At 30.8% G+C, this 22,562-nt stretch overlaps 1 protein-coding gene across 3 annotated transcripts in view; it reads right to left on the minus strand.

Moving 5' to 3' along the window:
- LOC148621946 (peptidyl-glycine alpha-amidating monooxygenase B-like) overlaps positions 1-22,562 on the minus strand; it is a 29,842-nt gene that overhangs the window by 4,875 nt on the left and 2,405 nt on the right. For 2 of the 3 annotated variants that reach the window (XM_088571327.1, XM_088571326.1), the window contains exons 2-22: positions 20,727-20,999; positions 20,142-20,196; positions 14,269-14,356; positions 13,831-13,913; positions 12,956-13,033; positions 12,650-12,701; positions 11,997-12,064; positions 11,499-11,582; positions 11,125-11,207; positions 9,745-9,795; positions 8,478-8,530; positions 7,817-8,106; positions 6,651-6,816; positions 5,771-5,881; positions 5,293-5,365; positions 4,756-4,895; positions 3,763-3,845; positions 3,287-3,487; positions 2,451-2,563; positions 1,104-1,230; positions 32-235 (exon numbers count right to left, since the gene is read on the minus strand). In XM_088571327.1, the coding sequence (XP_088427453.1) occupies positions 32-235; positions 1,104-1,230; positions 2,451-2,563; positions 3,287-3,487; positions 3,763-3,845; positions 4,756-4,895; positions 5,293-5,365; positions 5,771-5,881; positions 6,651-6,816; positions 7,817-8,106; positions 8,478-8,530; positions 9,745-9,795; positions 11,125-11,207; positions 11,499-11,582; positions 11,997-12,064; positions 12,650-12,701; positions 12,956-13,033; positions 13,831-13,913; positions 14,269-14,356; positions 20,142-20,196; positions 20,727-20,858 (2,335 nt within the window). In that variant the 5' untranslated portion in view covers positions 20,859-20,999. Of the gene's footprint in view, positions 1-31; positions 236-1,103; positions 1,231-2,450; positions 2,564-3,286; positions 3,488-3,762; positions 3,846-4,755; positions 4,896-5,292; positions 5,366-5,770; positions 5,882-6,650; positions 6,817-7,357; positions 8,107-8,477; positions 8,531-9,744; positions 9,796-11,124; positions 11,208-11,498; positions 11,583-11,996; positions 12,065-12,649; positions 12,702-12,955; positions 13,034-13,830; positions 13,914-14,268; positions 14,357-20,141; positions 20,197-20,726; positions 21,000-22,562 lie in introns of all 3 variants that reach the window. The other variant, XM_088571325.1, reaches the window with a different exon arrangement.

Consider the following 22,562-nt stretch of genomic DNA (forward strand, 5'->3'; position numbering starts at 1 on the left):
GCAGATCTCTATTAGTCCAATAAAGACTCACCTTTTCTCATTCTAACAACAATAATAATGACGATTATAATGATGACAGGTATGATTAATAATCCACCAATAATGAATGCGGGTACAAGATCATCATCTGGAAGGACTGATTTCTCTGGTGAAGCAGGTTTAGTTGTAGTTTGTGGGGCCTCAGTCGATGTAGTAGTAAATAAAGATGTTGATGATGTTGCCATTGAGGTAGTGCCTAGAGAGAAAACAAGTACTATCTTAAAAAATAAAGATAGCCAACGTAGTAAAATTTGTTCCTTTTACTTATAATTTTCTACATTTCATTCAAGAAATAACAAATGGCACGCAATTTTAATTTTCGATTAAGGTTTTTCGAATGCCACCAAGTAATCAGTATTTGGCCAATTGGGAAATAGAATTGCGATCAGGTGACTTGCGTTTCTATGGAAGAGCATCTTTAAGGTCAAAGGGTAAAAAGCGAAACTATACCGACTGTTGAAAAAAAAAAAACGATTCCACAGATCAGATATGGTTTTACATAATTTTAATATCTATTGGTTTGGCTGAGTTTATATTGGAAAACAATGTCACTGTAATTTTGCCTTAAACAAACAAAACAAAAGCAGATCATAAGAGCAGAAATAATTTAACTAACATTATACAAATTGTGCCATTTAAAATGAGAGCAAATAATGACTTAAACAAGTTTGGAAGTACCTGTTCTTTTATGATAATGCTTTCAAGACAAAAAAATCCATTCACTGCTAAAATCTACTCAGACAAAAAGTATACTTGATAGCTGTGGTCTCTTTACATTTTATAAAAAAGTGCACTATAACCAATTAAAGACTACTGGACATACAAAAACAAAACTTGACAAGCAGTGGGTGATTACCCTTCCAGCACACTTGGTATAATCCTATTTTTTGCTCAACTTTGGGTAAATTATTAAACTTTACTTTTCTGATTTTTCATGTTCTCATACTTGATTTTTTAAAATTTTAACTTAGTCTTGACCCATGGAATGTCAGTTTTTTTTAAGGTTGCCCTACCTGTGCATTCTCCTTCCATGAATTTGATCCCTCTAAAATAATAATACCTACTTGTTGAAACAGATTTTGTATATAATGGATTCATGTCAAACTTCCAAAGTTTGTGAGGACTTAATTCCACAACATAAACCCTCAGGTAATCGGAATCAACAGCAACATCATGTGGATTCTGCAAACCCTGCAAACAAAAAAGACACAGATCAATAAAAGAATACTGAATTCATATTTTATGATATGAAGTTGCATGCATTGTCTTGTTAAGTATACCACTATTTGTACAGGAAGCTTAGATTGGGCAGCAACCAAAATTGCTTACAACATATGCTCCATTCAAATAAAGCCACATATCAAATTTTAAATCAATCAATCAATCAATTGGCAGTTGAGGTCATTGCAACAAAATTTTGATGGATATTAAAGCTGCACTTGCTGCCAAATTTGTTTAGTTTTGATTCTACTGAATTTTGCTGAATCAATGAACTAAGTTTGTAGTAATGCAATTGAAGCAATAAATGTCGATAATATCTATAGAATATTGTGAAAGCAACGTTTTTTTAATCAAAAAAGATCGATTGCTCTGATCTAATTATTTTTCACCATTACTTTCGAGATTGCCAACACGACATTCACCTGGGTTAAAAATACTTTAACTTTGGTAAAAATATAACAATAACGGATACACAGGTAAGCACATGTCTTGTTTTAATTTCATTTCATCTATTTCTTGATTAGTTTTCAAATAGATAATGACCATATTTGTGCCATATTATATCACAATATGTAAATTTCAAAAGGATCCTTGTGTTATATTCAAATTTTTTTCTTTTATGGCTCAAGTCCGTCGGTCTTCCCTGCCATTGAATAACCACTTTTGTGCCATCAGATTTGTTATTAAAGAAGCAGCCCTTACAGCACATGCACGGATTAAGGTCACCAGAAGTCACATGCATACAAATTTATCTAGGTCAATTTTTTGTCTTGCAAGACAATAAATATATAGAAACCTATTTCATGAATTTAATGCATTTTATTTGTGGATATCAAATGAAATTATACAGGAAAAGTACAATTTAGTAGAAAATAATTCAAAGTCAAGGTATATTTCAACAAAAACAAAAATTTATGAAAATGACAGCTAATGCAGCTGTAAGTAGGGGTATAATAAACTATTTCTTTTCTCAACATTACCTTATTGTAAAGATCTGATTTTATTGGATTAGTCATATTGATATTAGATAATTCAGTGATTTTAAATTTTTTATTGTGTGTTTTGGCTTAAAATTATTGTTTAAGTATTAAAACAAAGAAATATTGCATTTTAAAAATTGATGTACAAATAAACAGAAAAGGAGAATTTGTACTGGTACTCACATTTAGGACCAGCAGAACAATTCTTACCTGTTGATTGTTGAATGTTTCAAGAGTCTGCCCAGTCTCTATATCTACAATAATACCCTGTACTGGTACACTGTTAGGACCAGAAGGACCATTTACTGCTAAAAGCATTCCACCTGAAAATTAATGAAGTTATAATTATAATCAACCATTTACATTATATGTTCATTAAAGCATACTTGCATTTTTCAAGTCTTGTACCTTTTACTTACAATCAACTAAAATAGCGTATATAAGATAAAAACTTATTTTTATTACATAAATAGCAGTGATTCATGAAATATTTTCTGTATAAAAAACATTGATAATTAATACTGTGAAATAAATTCCGTAATTTCACTCCAAGACTTTCTCAACCCAAAACGTCACAACACCAAAATCAATCTGCCGATCACTAAATATAAAATTCATGTTGAAAATAGTAACTCATTATGCAGAAAATCTATACAAAAAAGTGGTTAATCAATTGGCTATTGTGAGTAACCAAAATATAATTACTTGTATGTTTTTCGGCACTCGTGACCATGTTTTTGGATATTCACTCTTACAAGTAAATTATCCTGCTATTATCTGTATTCTAGTTGATGAAAACAATTTACGAAGTCTTAACCGCTCAATATTAATTATTTGTTTCTTGAATACTTTTAGGAAATACTACGTGTGGGACGGAACTAGCAATGTTTTAAATTTCATTACATGTTCTCTAAAAGACTTCATCGGTGCTAAACGTATAAATACTAATGAATATTCCTTTAATATTCTATTTATCATATTTCTGCTTATCGATAGAACTAAATATTCTAGCCTGGCTAAAAAAGGCTAGCTGAAGTATAAACTACCATGTAATGGACAATATTCGATAGCAAACAGTCTAGATCCAAACTCAGGGGGATGATACTGTCTCTGGAAGTTTCCATCTAAATCAAAACACTGAACTCTGCCATTCTCTCTATCAGCCACACACAACCATCCCTTATTGTCTACCAAGGTCAAACTGTGTGGAATATTGAATTGACCCGGCTGTGGGTAACCTTCAGCATCTGAAACAAAGAATAAATAATTTATTTAACACTTCTTAGGTTACAATTAAATTACTGAATCAAAAATATTCAAAAGTTCTTTATACTATCAAAAGGTGGTTTGGTAAGGTGATTAATTATAAAATTTCTTTTGTAATAGTGACTTTTTAGATTAATTTTGAAACATGCATCTTAAAAGCTCACAACTTCAACCTAAGACTGGTGAAATCTAAGATTGGTGAAAATGTAAAAGAGAGAAAAACTCCAGTGAAGCTAACATAATGTGTTATCCTTACCAAGCATGCCACGATTCCTGCTACCAAACTCCTTCATAACATTTCCATTTTGATCAAACTTTATTACTCTTGCATTGCAATACCTGACAGAATAAAACATAAAAATATAACATATCTGGTATTTCAAAAGGCACATAGATTGAACTTAAGTTTTAAAAGTACAGTTTGACTTCCCTAAAATCCAATTGTTAATATGGTCAAGTTTTCACACAGTACATACTGTTCAAAATTGTTAGCAGAGTACTATCCAAAGTTCTAATGATTTTCCAGCCAGAAAATCAGAACCTCTAAATCAGTCATGTTTCATATAAAAATAAAGTATTTATGAAATTATTTATCCACTTTTTACCCAAATTTGTGCACATCTCCATAGGAAAATATAAAACACATGTACAAATTTTCAGCTTAGTACTGTGTACAGTTTTTGAGATTCAACACTATTGCTAGATAGATGAAAGAAAAAATGAGAAAGCTATTAAGCACTTATGTCAGTGATGCAAGACACTAGTACCCTAATAATTGGAGAAAAAAAAACAAAAGCATAAATCTATACTTCCATCAAAGGAAGTATGAGGAAGTATGTTTTGCCTCCTCCTCTTTCTCACTATCTAAGGGTTGACTTGATTGGTCTGTAAGGAAATCTTCAACAAGCAAGTGTTACCTATAGTTTAATCTACTTATAACTTGGAGTTGCATGCATTGTCACAACAGGAAATTGATACTGGACAGCACCCAAAAAATTACGTACAATGTATACCATCTATATAAAGCAAAAGATCAAAACTGAAATCAATCCATCCATTTGAAGCAGAGATAATAGGAACAAAATTTGGATGGACAGATAGAATGACAGACAGATGGACAAGGTGATTCCAATATACCACCCACTTGTTGAGTGGGGGGATTTACTTTCAGAGAAAGTTTGACAAAATATCAGAATAAACCATACTGTGTATTTGCATCGATAATTGACTGCAAATTAAACATACGTACCCATCACTAACAAAGAACTCTCCAGTTTTTAATACAATGACATCAGATGGTTTACAGAAATGCTTGCGATCAGATCCTGGTATAAACTTTTCTCCAAGAATCAGGTCAGGTTGTTCTTTTCCAGCCGGTATTCTCATCACCTAAGTATCATTAACATATATAATCAAACACTGTATATTTGGGAGGTATTTCAACATTTGTCTTCATCAAGGGTGGATATGAAGGCTATAATTTAGTTTATTTCTAACATGCTAGAAGAGCCAGTAAATGGTTATCTGTGACCAATATCTTCAAACACAATAAAATTTTCATTTGATTGCATGAAAGTGTCAAAATATATTTGTTTTTGGCCCCTTATCATTCAAAAGGCCATAATCCGTCAAAAAATTTCAACCTTAATTGTTTGGCATCTAAAAAAACCTTGTTGTTAAAATCATTTAAACCCATTCAGTTGTTGCACAAATACAAAGTGTGCTAGGACAATGAAACAACAGTGCAAAGACGTTTAACTCATAGTGTAAGCACATCTGTACAAACCTGATGAAGTCCAACATCTGTCAACCAGATATTGTTGTTATGGTCAAGTTCTATACCATGTGGCATATAGAATCTGCAATAAAAATAAATTCAAGCGTCATATTGTATTATTTTAATTTACAAAATAAAAAATGCAATGTATGTTGCCTACAAATATGTAAAGAATTTGCATTTGAAAACTGCCTTAAATCATACACAAAACATAGAAACATAATAACATCAACAATCCGAAGAGAACAGATGGAAGTAAGGAGAAAAGCAATAACGTCAACAATCCGAAGAGAACAGACGGAAGTAATGAGAGAGGCAATAACGTCAACAATCCAAAGAGAACAGACAGAAGTAATGAGAAAGGCAATAAAGTCAACAATCCGAAGAGAACAGACGGACGTAATGAGAAAAGCAATAACGTCAACAATCTGAAGAGAACAGACAGAAGTAATGAAGAAAGAAATAACATCAAAATGTATCAACTTACAAATTACGTCCCAGTTGTCTGATAATTTGTCCATCTTTGTTATATACCACTATAGTGTTCGTCGCTATAGGTTGGTCTCTCTTTAGCAAAACATTACTGGGACCAAAAGTACTACAAATATAGATAATATAACTTAAAGAGGTAGACCTAAGGTAAGGGACATAACTCTTGAAATCAGTGATATGTTTGTATCATATTCAATTTCACCAAAGCCAGTCAAGCTATCCTTTGAAAGAGAATGAAATCAGTCCAAGTTACTTTGATGCTTATATGAGATTGTTGTAAAATGGTGAATGCAAACGTTTCAATGATCTGTAAGAGTTGTGTCCCTTACCCTAGATTTACCTCCTTAATATATGTACCTGACACGATTTATCTAGAACATCATTATTCATGGCCCAGTGATTAAGGGTTACAGTACATGCAATGTTTTTAATCAGTAGATAAAAAAAACATAAATTATTATTGTTTTCAGCAACACATTAACAGAAAACAAATTAACCTTATGGAAACACAGAATAAAACACCTTATTCTTATTATACAAGGTATAAAAAATGTGAATATACATGTCTTCATTTTCATTGATTTAGTCCTCTGAAATTGAAAAAAAAAAATCTGTTTAAACTCGTATCTATCTCTGTAAGTCTCACTAAATATAAACCTAAAAGATAACTGACATTGAACCATACCTTTAACTGCTTACATACTTACAATTAGTTTTCATCTTGTAAATATTAAATATTGGTGGTTTTCCAATTACCTAAATCCCTACTTACTTTACAACCACAGAATGTGTTACCTAAACCCCTAGATAGTCTCCACCCACATACTAAATTTGTTCCTTATCCACTCCTTATTCTTCATCCACAAAACACTTACAATTGATTCCAGACCCTATCAGCCCTGTGAAACACATAAACATTGCCTTGCTTGTCTGTGGTTACTCCAGCTATCTGTCCCATCAGGCTGTTACTATCCATTGGAATACCAGGAACTTTGGGCAAAGCAGTGCCAAACTCAGATGACTGACCAACATAGTGTGTGCCTTAAAATTAATTGAATAATTTCTTAAATTTGAGTATATAAATGCTGAAGATATGAAGTTAGAAAAGCTCATAATAATTTAACATACTATTTAAGAAATTAAATTCTAAAGTGAATTCCAATGTAAAATAAAACACATTAGATCATAATTGGAATCTACTGTTCTATTTCTTTTCATTAGATTAGGTATTCGGGTTTCAGAAGCTGAGTAATCAATATTGATTAAATCTTGAACAGCTATAGCTAAGATGAATAAGCAGTGAATATTAGTATGAAAGACACTAACATGTATTACAAAATTAACAATTGCTACAAGTTACAATACATTTACGACAACATTTCTATTCAAAGCCACTTTGAAGGTTTAAAAGTATACAACATAAATAATGCAACAGAAATTAATGACTTTTTGTAATGCAAAATAGCTAACGATAAGAACATATACAACCATGTAATGTCTATAAAACGTAAAACAGGAAATGGCAAAAGAAAAATCTGAAGCAACAATGGGAAGCACAACAACACTTAACATCTTGACTTACGATGTTTGAATGTTTTACTAAGATTAGGATGCCTTGTGGTAGGATAATTACCCCTACCATCAGAGGGTCTATAATGAGCCCCTTTCTTTCCACTAATTCTATGAGCATCATTATTATAATAACCAAATCCATCAGCAGTTTCTTTATAAGGCTGATCCTGGTTTGACTTCCGTGGATTGTACAATTTGTGACTTCTAGAAGAAACTGGCCTGCCCATGTTGTCACCATCACCAAAATAACCATCCATATCAGAATTGTTATCATCATAATAATCATATGAAGAGGGGTGATATCGTTTACGATTTCTCATTGTTTCAACATTGTCATAATAGTCATAACCTGGATGGTATTCTCTAGGGTAGACATTCTGACTATGATATCTATTTCTCTTTGGGCCAACATAACCTTCATCTTCATTATCTTGAATAGCCTTAAATTGATATAAATCATCATTTTTACCTGGCTGAGGCTGTGGAGTGACTGTACTGGCAGTGATAGTAGTGGAAGTTTTAGTTGTTGGTAGAGTACTTGGTCCATCATGTCCCTGAGGATGACCCATATGACCATGATGACCATGTGCAACGGCTTCAAGAGCTGGATTTGGTGGAAGTTCTAAATCAGAATCAGCAGGAATGGTGGCCAGTAGCTGAGGAATATTGTTTCCAGCACATGTACGAGATGGTAATGTGTTTCCAAAAGGAGTGTAGTACATGATGTAGAAATTACACATTTCATCATCAGCTGTTGCTCTAATAGAAAATGAAGAAAATCACTTTAAAGGAAATCAGTCTGTTGTTCATGAAAAAAATTCATTTAAATCATTAGTACTGTAATCCATTTAAATTTTCGTTGTAAGGGCTGAAGTGTAAAAGTAAGACTGAAGTGAATATTTTTTTTGAAGAACATTATAGTGTAGTTCGTGGGAAAGATCCCAAATTTAAATCTGTGTGAAAATTAATTGATCACAGAAATTGTGAAAAAAAAAAAGACGGCACAAAAATTTCCCGGTTAACAGCATATCATTTACTATTTCTAGCCAGATTAACTGATTTGTTCCATTTCATTATCTTATCCTTTATAATTTACTGTAATAAGGTTTCATTCATTACAGCAAACTTACCCAATGTATGTATTTCTATTTCTAGATGTTGAATCATATGTACATCTAGCAACCTGAAATGTGTAATGTTAAAATTCTCTTTCCAATGCTGTTTACTGGGTGGATTTTATTTCAGATTTCTTTGGTTCAGTTTATACTTTTTTTCTATTATAGTAAAATTAAACACCTTAAACTGAGTGAAGATTATTTTACATTTTCTTTACATAGACACTATAGAAGAACAAAAAAAGAACTATATTCATACAGAGGTCAGCATAAAAACTATTATAACAGTATTTAAAAGACAACCCATAAATATAATGTCTCTTCTATTACAAATTATTTTTTTTATAACAGACACTATATTATAGAAATGAAGATGATTTCATGAAATATAAGACAACAGAATTGATTAAGAACAACATCCCACCAAAAAGACTTCCAGGTAGACTATTAACATCAGGCTTCAGTTCATATATAGATTAAATCTATTCACTATTACTCAATGGACAAGTCAGTTTCAAATAGTATTTGCTCAAAAGTGACATTTAAAATCTATTTCAGCAAAGACAGAGATAATACAGTAATAATTCAACTGACTGGCAATATCTAACAGTGGCTAAACAGTTACATTCGATGTCATTGCTTAGTACACTTAATCTTATTTTATTAAATAATACGATATTGAAAATAAAAGTATAGCTTGGTGGAAATAGCAATTTGACATAGTAGTGCATTTATATAAAGATGGATGGCAAACTAGAGAGATTATAATGTATGATACAGAACATTTTAGTCCCTTATCATTTTGGGTTTCCACAGCATCACTTAATTTCACTGAAATTGCCAAAAAAAAAAAAATGAAAAGAAGGAAGATCAATTATCTCTTTTGTCTTTTAATCTCCTCCAAGCATGATTGTAAGTTTTTAGGTGGCTGATATTTTTTGAAACATTTTGATTTGCAGATAGTTTTGGGAAGTACCCAAGATGAACAGACATGATACATGATACCATGCATGATGGCTACTAAACAGTATGACAATATCTAACCATGCATCTAAAAGAATGATCAAATCTCCTTAATTATAGGGGAAAACACATTAATTTTCTTTTTGACTGCCTAAGCACTACATAATAATAATTTTAACAAATTAATCAGTGACAAAATTGTCAAGTGCCAGGTAAAGCAACTTTTTTGAGCTATCTCCCTTCCAACATCATAATGAAGCATACCAATGAAGTTAAATACATTGGTATTTTTCAAGAAATGTTATATAAAAATGCCTACCAAATGGTCCCCTGGCTTGATGACTATTTTATTGGTAACTGGATAAAAGGACTGTAAAAAAGAAATAGATTATCATTAACATGGACATAAATTGTACTACTGGTGCTAAATTTTTACAAGCTGTTGCCATGCAGTAAATTCACATCAAACTGTCACTGTTTAAGCATTTTCAATAAATGTCAAAGATAATCATATTCTTAAACTGTAATAAAAATAGTTTATTCATGTATGGTTTCATCTAAAAATTATACATTCACCATTTCTTTGAAAACATGATTCATAATACCGACAATCCCTCAAAGAAATGCTGCATTCAAACATCACTTGCCTTATAACATTTTATAGTAAAGGCTTTTATTTTCACTGTACTTGTTATATAGCAAAACTAGAAAAAAATGTGAGTAAAGCTAACTTGGTGGTACACCCACCCCCTCTCCTGAAACAATATAGGAAACCCATAAGCCATATAAGGCATTAAGATGGAAAAACAAAATAAGAGGTGCAACATGGCATAATGTGAAAAAGAATGTGAAAGTGTCATCAAATTCCATTAAGTTGATTCTGGGTAGATGATTTCCCCTTTGGTCAATAAATGACAAAGTCCATGTCTAGCATCAGGAACGCCAAAAGTCATTCAGTTGGTAAAACAAAATATGAGGTGAACATTGGCATCATGTCATAAATAATTGGTGAAAGTTTCATCAAATACCATTCAACAGTTTAAGATGAGCAGTGATTTAATCTGGAGATAGATGAACAGATCTACACCATGATACCTTTCAAGTGAGGGGTATAACAAAGGCATTGAATTCATTAAAATATCTTCTGAGCTCCATGACCTTAAAGAATACTGAATTTCAAAACAATGTCTATTGACCCTACTCTCAATATCTATTATCCTTGTGTAAACAACAAACCTCTACTTCTGTATGCTAATTCGATATAACAGTACTATAAGTAGTCTTCAGTGAATAAACACTTTGTGATTGTAAATAAAACTGTGTACTAAATAGTCTTAAGTGAATTAACATTTCATGATTGAAATTTTTTTCATCATTCTTCCAGAATATAAACACAAATACATGTACCAAGCTTTCTAAAATGAAATGATAAAGGTTAATTTGAAGGAATTTACAATTACCTCTGAACAATAAAATAACTAAACTACCCACTTGATCACCTCTAGGCAATAGTCAAAAGGAAAGTAAAAGAAGTAAACCCATATGACCAATGGCAAATTAGAAATAACTGTAATAGTCTTTACTTGGTACAGGCATTTCAAATTGTAGTTTTGTCATCAGAAATCATTTGGTGTAGTGATTGAAGATAAACAGACAAGGTAAAATTATTCCTGATCACAGATATTGTACCAGTACACACCTGAGGCCACTGAGGATTTCCTTTACCTATCATATTATATTGGTTTGTGGTCTGGTTCAAATGATAGCCACTGATTACTCGACCTATAATACAGAACATATCATTTTAAAAATACATGTACTGGTAGATGGAAGTGGAAGCTAAAAAATTCAGTCACTTGTAAATATTCTAAGATTTAATACAATTTTACTTTAAAACAGTGATAGTTTATAAGTAAAACTATTGATGGATTTCAATTAATCAAATAAAAACATGTATGCATACCTTAATTATTGTTCAGGTAAAACTTTTGTCTTTGTTAAGATCCAGTGGAAAGAAACCAACAGAAAACATTGTGATGTGAAACAAAGGCAACAGTTCTTATTTCAACTTACTTAAACTATGTGCATGTGTTCTGTATCCAAATGGGTAAATATTCCCAGAAGCTTTAAACTCACAAGAAATATCAGAATGCACTTCTGCAATTATAAGTTATAAATATTTAAGGGATGGCATAATAAAAAAATCTTTCAGACAATTATACAGCTGCAACATTTTTTGTAAGACAAATCTCCTTTTGTATATAAAAGAACATCTTCGTCAAATTACTAATTAAAAAAAAATAACTGTTTTTATCAACTGAAAATTACCACTTCAAAAATTACCATAATCAACAAACAGCAAAACATTTATTGTCAGACAGAAGTAAACCTTTGTAATGAACCATGACATAGCAGACTTAATGCATCCATCAATTACTAGTTTATCTTTGATCACTGCAAGGTTCTTTTACAAGCAAGAATTTGAGAAAAATTCTAAAAGTCTTGTTATCTAGACATTTTACAAAACATGGCTCTAAGTAACAAACTAGCCATACTTAATCCCGAACTTACTTTTTTGGTGTGGTCGTATCACTAAAGAGTAAGACAACAGGAGAAATATTCCTGCTTCATAGTATTGTCTGAAAAGGAAATGAAAATTTCTATCAAGATCTGTTAATAAGTACATTCTAAATTTCTTGAGGTTGAGTTGAACATGCTAATTCAAGATTGTAATTCAAAGATTGAATGTGACAGTGCAAGAAAATGTGCTGAAGATGAAAAACATTAAGATTTCAACCATGTGCATTTTCGGGTACATTTAAATGTGACTTTTGTACTAGTGATACAATTTTATTACAAATGAAGTTAGGTAGTATGATTGTAATACATGTACTTCAAATAAACAAGGCACTAGAGACTATACTTCCTTACAGTATATAACTATAGACTTTAGGTTTGCTACAAGTACAAGAGAATCATTAAGAATACATGATTTATATATTAATACAATCAAAACTGCCTTAGCAATAAACAGACTTTCAAGACTGGTTAAAATATTCCCTACATAGTGCATTCTATGTAAAATAAACCTTTATATAAAAACCACCTGTCTTGTGCTACTATGTTTTTCCTCTCTTCTTTGGAAAGTCACTTTAGAGAAGTCTGACTGTATATAAGATTGGAAATGCATGACCTATGACCTAATGACTAACGAAATGACTTACTTTTGAGAAGTAACATGAAGTCTTATTCCTGAATGATCAGCCTGTGAACCTTCTAAAACAAAAACAACGAAATGGTGTAAGTATCGTTTGTCGTGCAGATACTGCTAAAACATTAATTTTTTGTAAAAAAAAAACACATAAAAGAAAGATTTGATATATTTCTATTTTCAAACTTTCAGTTGTTATATTTGAATTTTTTTATAAACGTTTTATTGTTAAATGTTTTCCAAAAGAAGTGCCATAAAAGCAAGTGTTTTTTTTTTTTTTCGTGTATTGAACAACATGCTCCAATATAACAGTACTTACTCGGTAAAGGATTGGCATAGTGTACTTGTACAACAACATAGCTAATGTCTGAACTCCCTGAGACATGAAAGCCTACATCTACAAAATATTACAAAATTATAGAAATTGTTCATGTACAAGAAATAACATTTTCAAAACAAAAGATTTTTCAATAGAATAAATGGTTTAGTTTGATTTGAACATCTTCTCTTCTCTCATTTTAATGAGTGGATTAAAATGCACACAATCAATGGACAATGATTAAATTTCTGCAAGAGGCTTCCCATAACAATTTTCAGACTTTTTTCTTTCAGGAAATAAATTGATACCTCATCAGCCAAGTTAGGATTAAAATTTTTTTCACATTCAGTGATAAAATAAAGATTTGCATATGCCTTGCTTAAGCATGCAATATAAAAATCTAAATTTTACCACCAAAAGTTAGTGAAATAATTTCATCTGTTTCTACCAGAATGAGTAAATTGTAGATGATTTGAACCATAACCTTCTTCCCCAAATTGTTGATGGTTATTTTACCATAACACATGGTTTACATTTGCACAATCCTATTGTTTACTCTTAAGAACCTCAGCAGTAAAGATGAGAAAAATTAAATGTTAAATTTCAATAAAGTCTTTAAATATGTATAAATACTAATGAATGATGGTAAATCCTGTAAACCTGAACCCCTTTCAGATTGATGGATTTGTTCATTTTTGGCAGATATTCAGTTTACAAAAGGTGCAAAATGCATTGAAACTGATTTGAAGGGACATTGGATGATGTCTGGTGCATTGAAACTGATTTGAAGGGACATTGGATAATGTCTGGTTAATAGACAGGTTTTTTTTTTTTAACATTTAACTTATAAGGGTTTCATCACATTAATTTAGTACCTTTAGGTAAAACAAGAGGTGGAGCATTTTTTGCCCATGCAAATATAATTTGCTCTGTAGAATCACAGATGCTACCACAGTGCCTGTAGGAATAGAAAATTCAGTTGATTACAAAGTTATTTACAAAAGCATAACATGAAAGATTCAATGAATTTAAATCATAATAATGGCTTGATAACTGTCTGAAATATTTTTGCTTATCAAAAATTTAATCTGAAGTAAAATTGTTTATATTTCATATATATAGATATTATAATATTAACCATTTTCCGTTGATTTTTACAGCAATACAGTATATTAATCTTTTTACTTTGAAAAATTACAAATAAATGTTCAGACTATCAATACTGGTAAATAATGCCTGCTATGTAATATATAATATATAAAAGCAAAAAAATTTACATTTTGTACTTAATAATTGTAAAACTGAAATACTACCATGTTGGGTCATATCTTGCTGGCTTTTTACAACCAAACAATAATATGTGGTGAGCCTGTCCAACATCAGCTATTGCTTCAAATTGCACTTAAAAACAGAATGATGAGATTATATATACAAGGAATTAATTGAGATATAAAATCAATACAATATAAAAATAAATATAATATTAATTTAAAGCCCACCAAATTGGGCCACTTGGACAAGACTTGAAAGGGTGGTCAATAACTGAAAAAAAAAAAACTCAGTCAGTCAGGTATAGAATCAATAGATATCATATCCTCTTACAGATACATGTACATGTACTAATTTAAACACAGTGTGCCACAGTCTAGTAATTGAAAAGAATGTAATACACTGTATTAGGAGTTTTGTCTAAATGAATCCAAGGATACATTTTACAGTGTTCAAATTATACTTTTGCTCTTGAAAAAATGTAGAATAGTAATACTGGATTTTGATGAAGGACCTTGAAAAATGTAGAATATTGGATTTTGTTGCCTTTCTAAAAGACAGTTTGGAAACAAGAAGTTTTATCTTCAACAGTCAGCACTCAGCATTTCCCTCCATATGTTATATACATATATGTCTTGTAATTTATAGTTAGATTATTATTCAGTTTTCCACAGTAATCAATGCTACTGTATATCAAAAATTATTTTAACTTCCATGAATTTTAGAGAAATCCAACAAGAATAGTAGTTGTGTTAAAAATTCCATTATGTGAGTTATACATAATGTGATCCTAAGAAAGTTCCATTTTGTGCAATAATAAAAACTGTGCAATAATTGCTGAATAATATGATAATTAATTGGAAAGAGTGAATAACCAAAATATTATCACGAGTGCCGAAGAATGCCTAGATTTAACAATTGTGCGAAATTTTTCAGTGCACGTCTTAAATCCTCAAGCATTCTTGGCACAAGTGATCATATAATTATTATTCACAATAAATAATTGATTATCCTATTTATTATATAGATTTTTCTTCATAATTTATCGATATTTTCAACATGAATTTCAAATTCTGTGATGGGCGGATTGATATCTATGTTGTAACGTTTTGGCAGGGGAAAGTCCAGAGTGAAATTACCAAATTTATTTCACAGTGTGAATTATCGAAATTTATTACACTGGGAACATCCAATAAAACACTGCTATCTATATAAAAATAATTTACAATATTATCTTCTCATCAGAGTACAGTTAATGCATTGTTTTTCATAATTGCTCTTCTTAATGTTCCTTATAGGATTAATTGATTGGCCCTATTATCAAATTATGCCTATGATACTCAGTTGATATTACACTGGACATTCAGTAATGCCAGCTGTCACAAACTATGAAAAAGGCAAGTCATTATTAATCTGATTATAATATAATAAGATTAGGATAGTTTATAAGCATGACAAGAAAAACTTAAAACAAATGTCTGAAATTGTAAACAAATTCTGAAAATATCAAATATGACTTCAAGGCAAATAATGTTTATGACCAGTGTCTACCGCATAGATGTTCATGTAGGGGATTAACCTGCCACCAACAAGGAAGCCATCTTGTCAATCATCATGAAGACATCAATATAGTCATGTTGTTACCGGTTACATCAACTCATAAGTTCACAATAAAAGAAATGATTGAAATATTACACCAATATTAGTACTAGGGTTTGGTTTCATAAAAAAATCTCAGATTGAAACTTTCCTCTAATCCTTGACTTCATCCTCAAATCTTCAATTCTAAGTGTTTTGATTGGTTGAGGAAGGTTTTGAGAAAAATCTCAATTTGAATTTTTTTATGAAACCAGGCCCAGGTTTGTTGTGAAGTTAAAGCTTTATCTGCAGTAAAATGAAAGACTGAAATTTTACATGTACACCTCATTAAGACTACAGAGAGTTTACTGACATTTCCTTGTTATAACGTAGATTAGATATGCATGATATTCAACACAACTGAATAAAACACATTAAATGTAAACTTTCTTAGAATTTGTCACTTCAGAATAACATAACTTGTTCAAAATTAATGAAGTGAAAATCTTTTGTCCTACATGTATCTATAGGTGTACATATTTACTGTTTAAATAAAATGGTTTGCATGAAAAAGCATGATACCACTAAAGAGGTCAAACCCTGAACAAATGAAATAAAATTCAATCATATACATTTTAGCTCCTAATTCATATGACAAGATTCTTAACAGAAATAAAGTGGTAAAGAAAATTTGCAATTAGACATAAGGTCTAAGCAATTTACAATACCCGTAAATTGGAGAAAAGCCATGTTTCTGACCCCTTCCTGGTCCATTCTTCCTAAAAGGCAAGAGCCTTAACCCTATAAATCCATCAAAACATTCCTTTAGTTGTATGGAACTTAGTGGTACATTTTCATAGAGATCCAAACACTTTTAATCATGTTGGAAACCAGAAAAATGATTGTTTTTTCCATTTAGGCCTCCAATTCTTTCATTGCTACAGTCATCACCCACAAAATCAATCCTGATATGGAACATTGTGAAGATTCATAGAAATCCATACAGACATACCAAAGTTTTTAGTTCAGATTTGTAAAAGGCTTACTTTTGATCCCTTTTTAACCGCTTTTCTAAACACATTAAGGGATATAACTCCAAAATTACATAAAAAATTTTCCTTTTGCAGTATTGAGTTTTTTTGGTACAAATACATGTATCATCAAGTTCAATAAGATTTATTAGTGCTGTTGTATGGAAACAAGGTGAATTCGAAATGATTCTGGCTAAAACCTCAAAAAACAATCAATAGTTTGAATTTTATGGTATAGAACATTTTGGACAATATCACCATTGAGATACATGTAAATGCACTTTAGTGTACAAGTAGTTACATTTTACAAAACAGTTGTTTTTGGCCCCTTATTCCAAAACAGTTAAGGCCAGTACCCTAAATATCAATACAAATGTATTATCAATCGTTTTTTAGTTCGGAACCTTGTGGTAAAATTTCATTTAAATTTACCAACTATCGATACTATTAAATATGTAATCAGTAACAAAGTTTCTATAGATGATGACAACACAAAAGATCATAGCACCATACCAATTTTCAACCGCAAATATTTTGTGGTCTCATGAAAAATTATAATTTTATCTTTCTGTTATCATCCAAAAAATTGAAAAGGTACTATTCATGAGGTATATTCCTGAAAATAATAGCACATTTCCCACAGTGCATCTACACTAAAATTGCAGATAGCAAACTGCTTAAAATTACAGCTTTCAAAGCTATTACCAGTGTGCTACAGTTGTATATTGACTTTGGAAAACACTGTCCTCTTATTCAACACCAGTGGATATATGGACAGAGCTCAAACATCTAATTAACGATAAGGAAGTCCATTAATGATGACTCTCTTCCAACAAGCAAATAATTCACAAATAAATGCAAGCATGTAGAAATACAAAATGTGTTTCATTGTGATTTGGTAAGAAGCAATTTTTTCACCTTTAAGGCCCAATGAACAATTGTCTTTCACATGCATTTGTGTGTAAAATACTCAGATCAAATAAAATGTTTTACAATGAAAGAATACGGCTGCATAATAATAATAGCTATTTCTATATCCGTTATATTTTGATTATCTCCAGCTTGCATGCAAGGACATCATTTATTAAGCCTTCCAGAAAATAGTAATTTTAAACCATGTAGCAAGCTATTTACTTGGAATTATTTATGGTTATATCTTAAAAAGTCTTAATGTTCCACTATGTAAAATTTGAGAGAAAAGAAAATTATCAAGTTAAACTACTTATATAAACAGCATGGATGTAACTGTAGAATGTTATATATATGTATCCTTCCTCATTATTTACATTTTTTAATATTATGATTTTATGATTTGCAAAAATCTTGAGTACTAGAGTTCTTCACTGGTGTTAGTGAATTCCTTTGTTTTCATTTAAGATGTACTCTTTAGATCATTTGTGTCCTTTCATCTAAGTGACTTGTTTTTTTGTTGTCTGGTGTATTTTTAATGTTTCCAATTTTGTTTCTTTTTTTCAAAGATTTCCACTATTTGAACACTTTATCATACCCGACCACATAATGGTGGAAAAAAGGGGGATGGCAAAACCAGAACTTACATGTAGGTGAATCTGTAACTCTGAATAAAATGTCAGATAACCAAATTTAAATATGTCACTGTGATATAAGTGGACAATCCAGAGAAGTCATTATCAGACTAATTCAATATCAATACAAAATCAATAGTTCTGGCACATTTTTCTTTAATATAAAGACATGCCTAATAAAAATAGAATGCTATAACTACAGTATCCTGCTATTAGAGTAAAAATGTCACCATCATTTAAGCAATTATCAATATCATTCAAGATACTAAGGAAATGTCCTTATGTTCATTTGTCTTACAGTGAAAGGCAGAGAATCAGAACTACGCAATCTGTTCCTGAATTATTTATGACATCACTTGAACATTGAAACTTATTGGGCATGTTTTATTATGGCAGACATTTGTAAAATGTCAACCACAAAACAAAACAAAAATAAGGGAAAATGAAAAATTACATGACACCCCCACCATAATGGTGGGAAAGAGGGGATGGCAACATGTTAAAAATTGCCCAAATTGAAAATGACTTTTTGGATTTTGCTGAAAAATGAACCTGACCTGTATTTCATGGTACATAACAATGGTGCAAAGTTTAAAAAAAAATTAATTGATTTGTTCTCATCTTACATGTATCATCTGGAAACCGTCAGGGGACAGACAGATGGATGGACAGACATGCAACTTTCCTAAGGGTATCACATAATACCTATTCACTTTGTGTGGTGGGCTATAAAAACATTAGTGCAGTGATTGGGATTAGAGGGGTCAATGGCCTTGTATCAAATTCCAGTTAAAAATGTCCTATTAAATTAAGAACTTTTTTACAAAGAATAGCCCATTGAAATTCTTTGAAATCATTTAAAATGGCTTTATCTCAAAATTTCAATCCAATCACTGTGACAATGCTGATTCTTACTGACATCACAATATGATTGTTCTTACTGACAACATCACAATATGATTGTTCTTACAGCTATAAAAAAAAACTTAATATGGAAAACTTGCATTTATTCACAATATGAAATACAATCTACAAAATCTATAATGGAAGCAATATTGTAAAAGTCATAAACTTGCCAATTCTTTTTATATTACAATGTAATAGCAGTGAGCTAATAAAATGTTGATTCAATATTGATATCACAAATCTTAACTCCAAGGATCCTTGACTTATCATATTGACATGCAACTTCATTTCATACAATGCACATGTACAAGTAAATCTTCATACATGGGGACTTGCTTCCACCATCAAATATGCAGCTAGACAAGTATATCAATACATGTTCAAATTTACTGGTAAGGCTGCATACTTAATAGTGAGAGTAAGCCCCTGTGGTTCAATAACGGCATTTAGTTACAAAGTTCCACACATGTACAAATATATACTTAAACTTATATACATGTACATGTAAAAACAATGTATGCATACTTAAATTAAGTGGACTTGAAATTGAAACTATTCATGTACCTCTGTAATTACATGTAGAACACAGTCAAAACCTATATGAATGTTAAGGTAACACCTGGCTACTCAATAATGCTATTAGTCAATATTGAAGTGAATTAAGTTCTAGATATGACATGACCAGTATTTACATCAGTCATCAGCAAGTACACCAACTCTGTCAGGTACATGATCTACTTGGTTTACATGAACTTAGTGAAAAAATTCAGAGATTAAATTGCATAATACAGATTAAATTGCATAATACAACACATACAACTTCTAATCTTACCACAGAATACATGTGCATGTACATACCAATATATGTATCTCCTAAAGGAAGCCTGTGGCCACTGCACAAATATTCATCATGCTAAAAGGAAAATATGAAAAAAAATTACACAAATTGGTTCTTCAGTGTTTATGTCTTTGTGTATCATCTGCCAATATACCAGCTTAAATGCAAAAGATTTTTGTTTGACAATTGAATGAGTCTTTGTAGTTAATTTGAATAGTTTCTTTAGGTCAAACAAGCAATAAACTACTTGTACATGTATACCCAATATTGATGATAGTAGAAAAAATGTACATGTATCTACAGATCAACAACAAAACATACATGTATAAAAGTTAGAGGAGCTGACAGAACACTCTATCTTCAGATGTAAGGAATGATTCAGAACTTAGATATGATGGCTGGGCCATACATACATTTGTACTTCAAGCTAATTATAATTTAGCTTCTACCTATATCATATAAAATCATAAGAGGTGGCTACAATACATGAAATTTGAAATATTGATCAGTATGAATTTACTGAACATCATCATGTATATGGTACCTACAAATGTCAGGCAGACATTCGGTACTAAAACTGCCATTGATATAGAGTAACAACTTACCTTGGTCACATTTGCTCCTTTCATAGTAATATCCAAAGATTGTGAAATTACTGCTTGTGTAAATCCATAATCAAAAATAAAATTAAGTGTCACTAACACATAGAAAAATACTTTCAAATCCACAGGAACCATGGTCTCTTTGGTAACAAGTTTTCAAAAGCACAAGTAATTAAACCACAAGTATTTACATGCAGAATACAATGTAGTTTATTCCTTCTCTTCAGAAATTACACATACAACAATGAACATGTATCATGTGTTTTCATTCTCTCCCTGAAAAGCAAGATAAAGAAATTTAACATCACTAGATTAATGGTGGTAAGCTCAAATTAACCATGAAGAGATTAAAGTTAAATGATGGTATGCATATCTATAGTTTACATTGATTGCATCATTTACAGTCTAAAGTAATCATACACTGAAAGAAACCCAGAATACATGTAATACATTTTGACTTCAAAAACCAATGATTACCAGATCTAAATAGCAACATATTATACAATTTCTTTTAGTCCAAAGTTATTCATTAGAGATGACAGACGTAACAGAGTTATGCATCAATTTTAATATTAGAATTAACTTATTATTTTACCATAAACAACCAAAAATGAACCTTAGTTATCATAATTACAATGAAGAGTGTGTACCATGTGTGAAAAAAATCTCCATGTGATTCTTATCCAAGTCATTATCTATCTACATCTTTGTATCTTATACTTTAATTTCCACATTGCATTATTATCCAATACTAATAACATTACTCACGTGTTCCGAACTTTGTTTCTGTTTAATTTACACCCACATGTATGGTTGTGAAAAACATTATATACTGTATTATTTATTTCGAAACATGTATTATCAGAAGAGCTATGAAAATTATTATCTCCTCATGTAAAAAATTTGACCCCAAAGACCCGACCTTTGACCATTAAAACTGGTGATATACAGATCCCTATGAGTTCAATTATATTCAAAACTGGAACGGGTGCAATTCCAGTGAGTTGCAACATGACATTAAGTAGGATTATCTCCATTTACAAGTGTCCAGCAGTATTTTAATTGGCTTCATGTTAATGTACATCTACATGTACATACATGTACAAAGCATAAAATTCCTCTAAGTTTCATCAAAATCCATTGAATGGTTTAGGAGTAAATGTGCATACAGGAAACAAGACAGACAAGGTGTGATTCTATTACATGTAACCTCATTATTCATACATGTGACTTTGCTTATGGCATCTGTGTTTAATTTAAGTGGAATTTTCATCCATTCTACACAAAAATTCATTTTCCATCATGTGAAATACCCTTCCTTAAATATTTAAAATTACCAAAGTGTAAACTTGATAGCACAACTACTTGAAAAAGAAACAAATCATTTACATTTGATTTCGACAATTAAATTCCACTATCCTATAAAACAAATATTATCATCCACAATTATGACGTACATGTAGTCCACAATTATGACGTACATGTATTATTTCTTCATTGTCTACAAGGCATTTATTTTTTTTCTGCAGAGTGCAAAACATGTACTTTATTTGCAATATCTTTACTTTTCAGAAAAATCAAATCATTAAATTTCAAAAGCGTAATATTTAAAGTAGACCATAGAACCATTACATGTGCTGCATTTTGTCACTTTTTCCATACATGAACAAAATATATACCAAGTGATCTTGTTAAAATATCGTTCAATGGAATATCACATACATTGTACACGTACCATTATTATGTTTATCTGGAGTCAATATTATGTATAAAATTAAGTAATTAATTAAATGGGGTCCAGGTTATTTTTTTAAAATATTATGTTTTTTAACTTGTAAC

This window comes from Perna viridis, chromosome 3 (assembly GCF_037379345.1).
Source record: "Perna viridis isolate PV_CMFRI_1.1 ecotype Kerala chromosome 3, ASM3737934v1, whole genome shotgun sequence".
Lineage (NCBI taxonomy): Eukaryota > Metazoa > Mollusca > Bivalvia > Mytilida > Mytilidae > Perna > Perna viridis.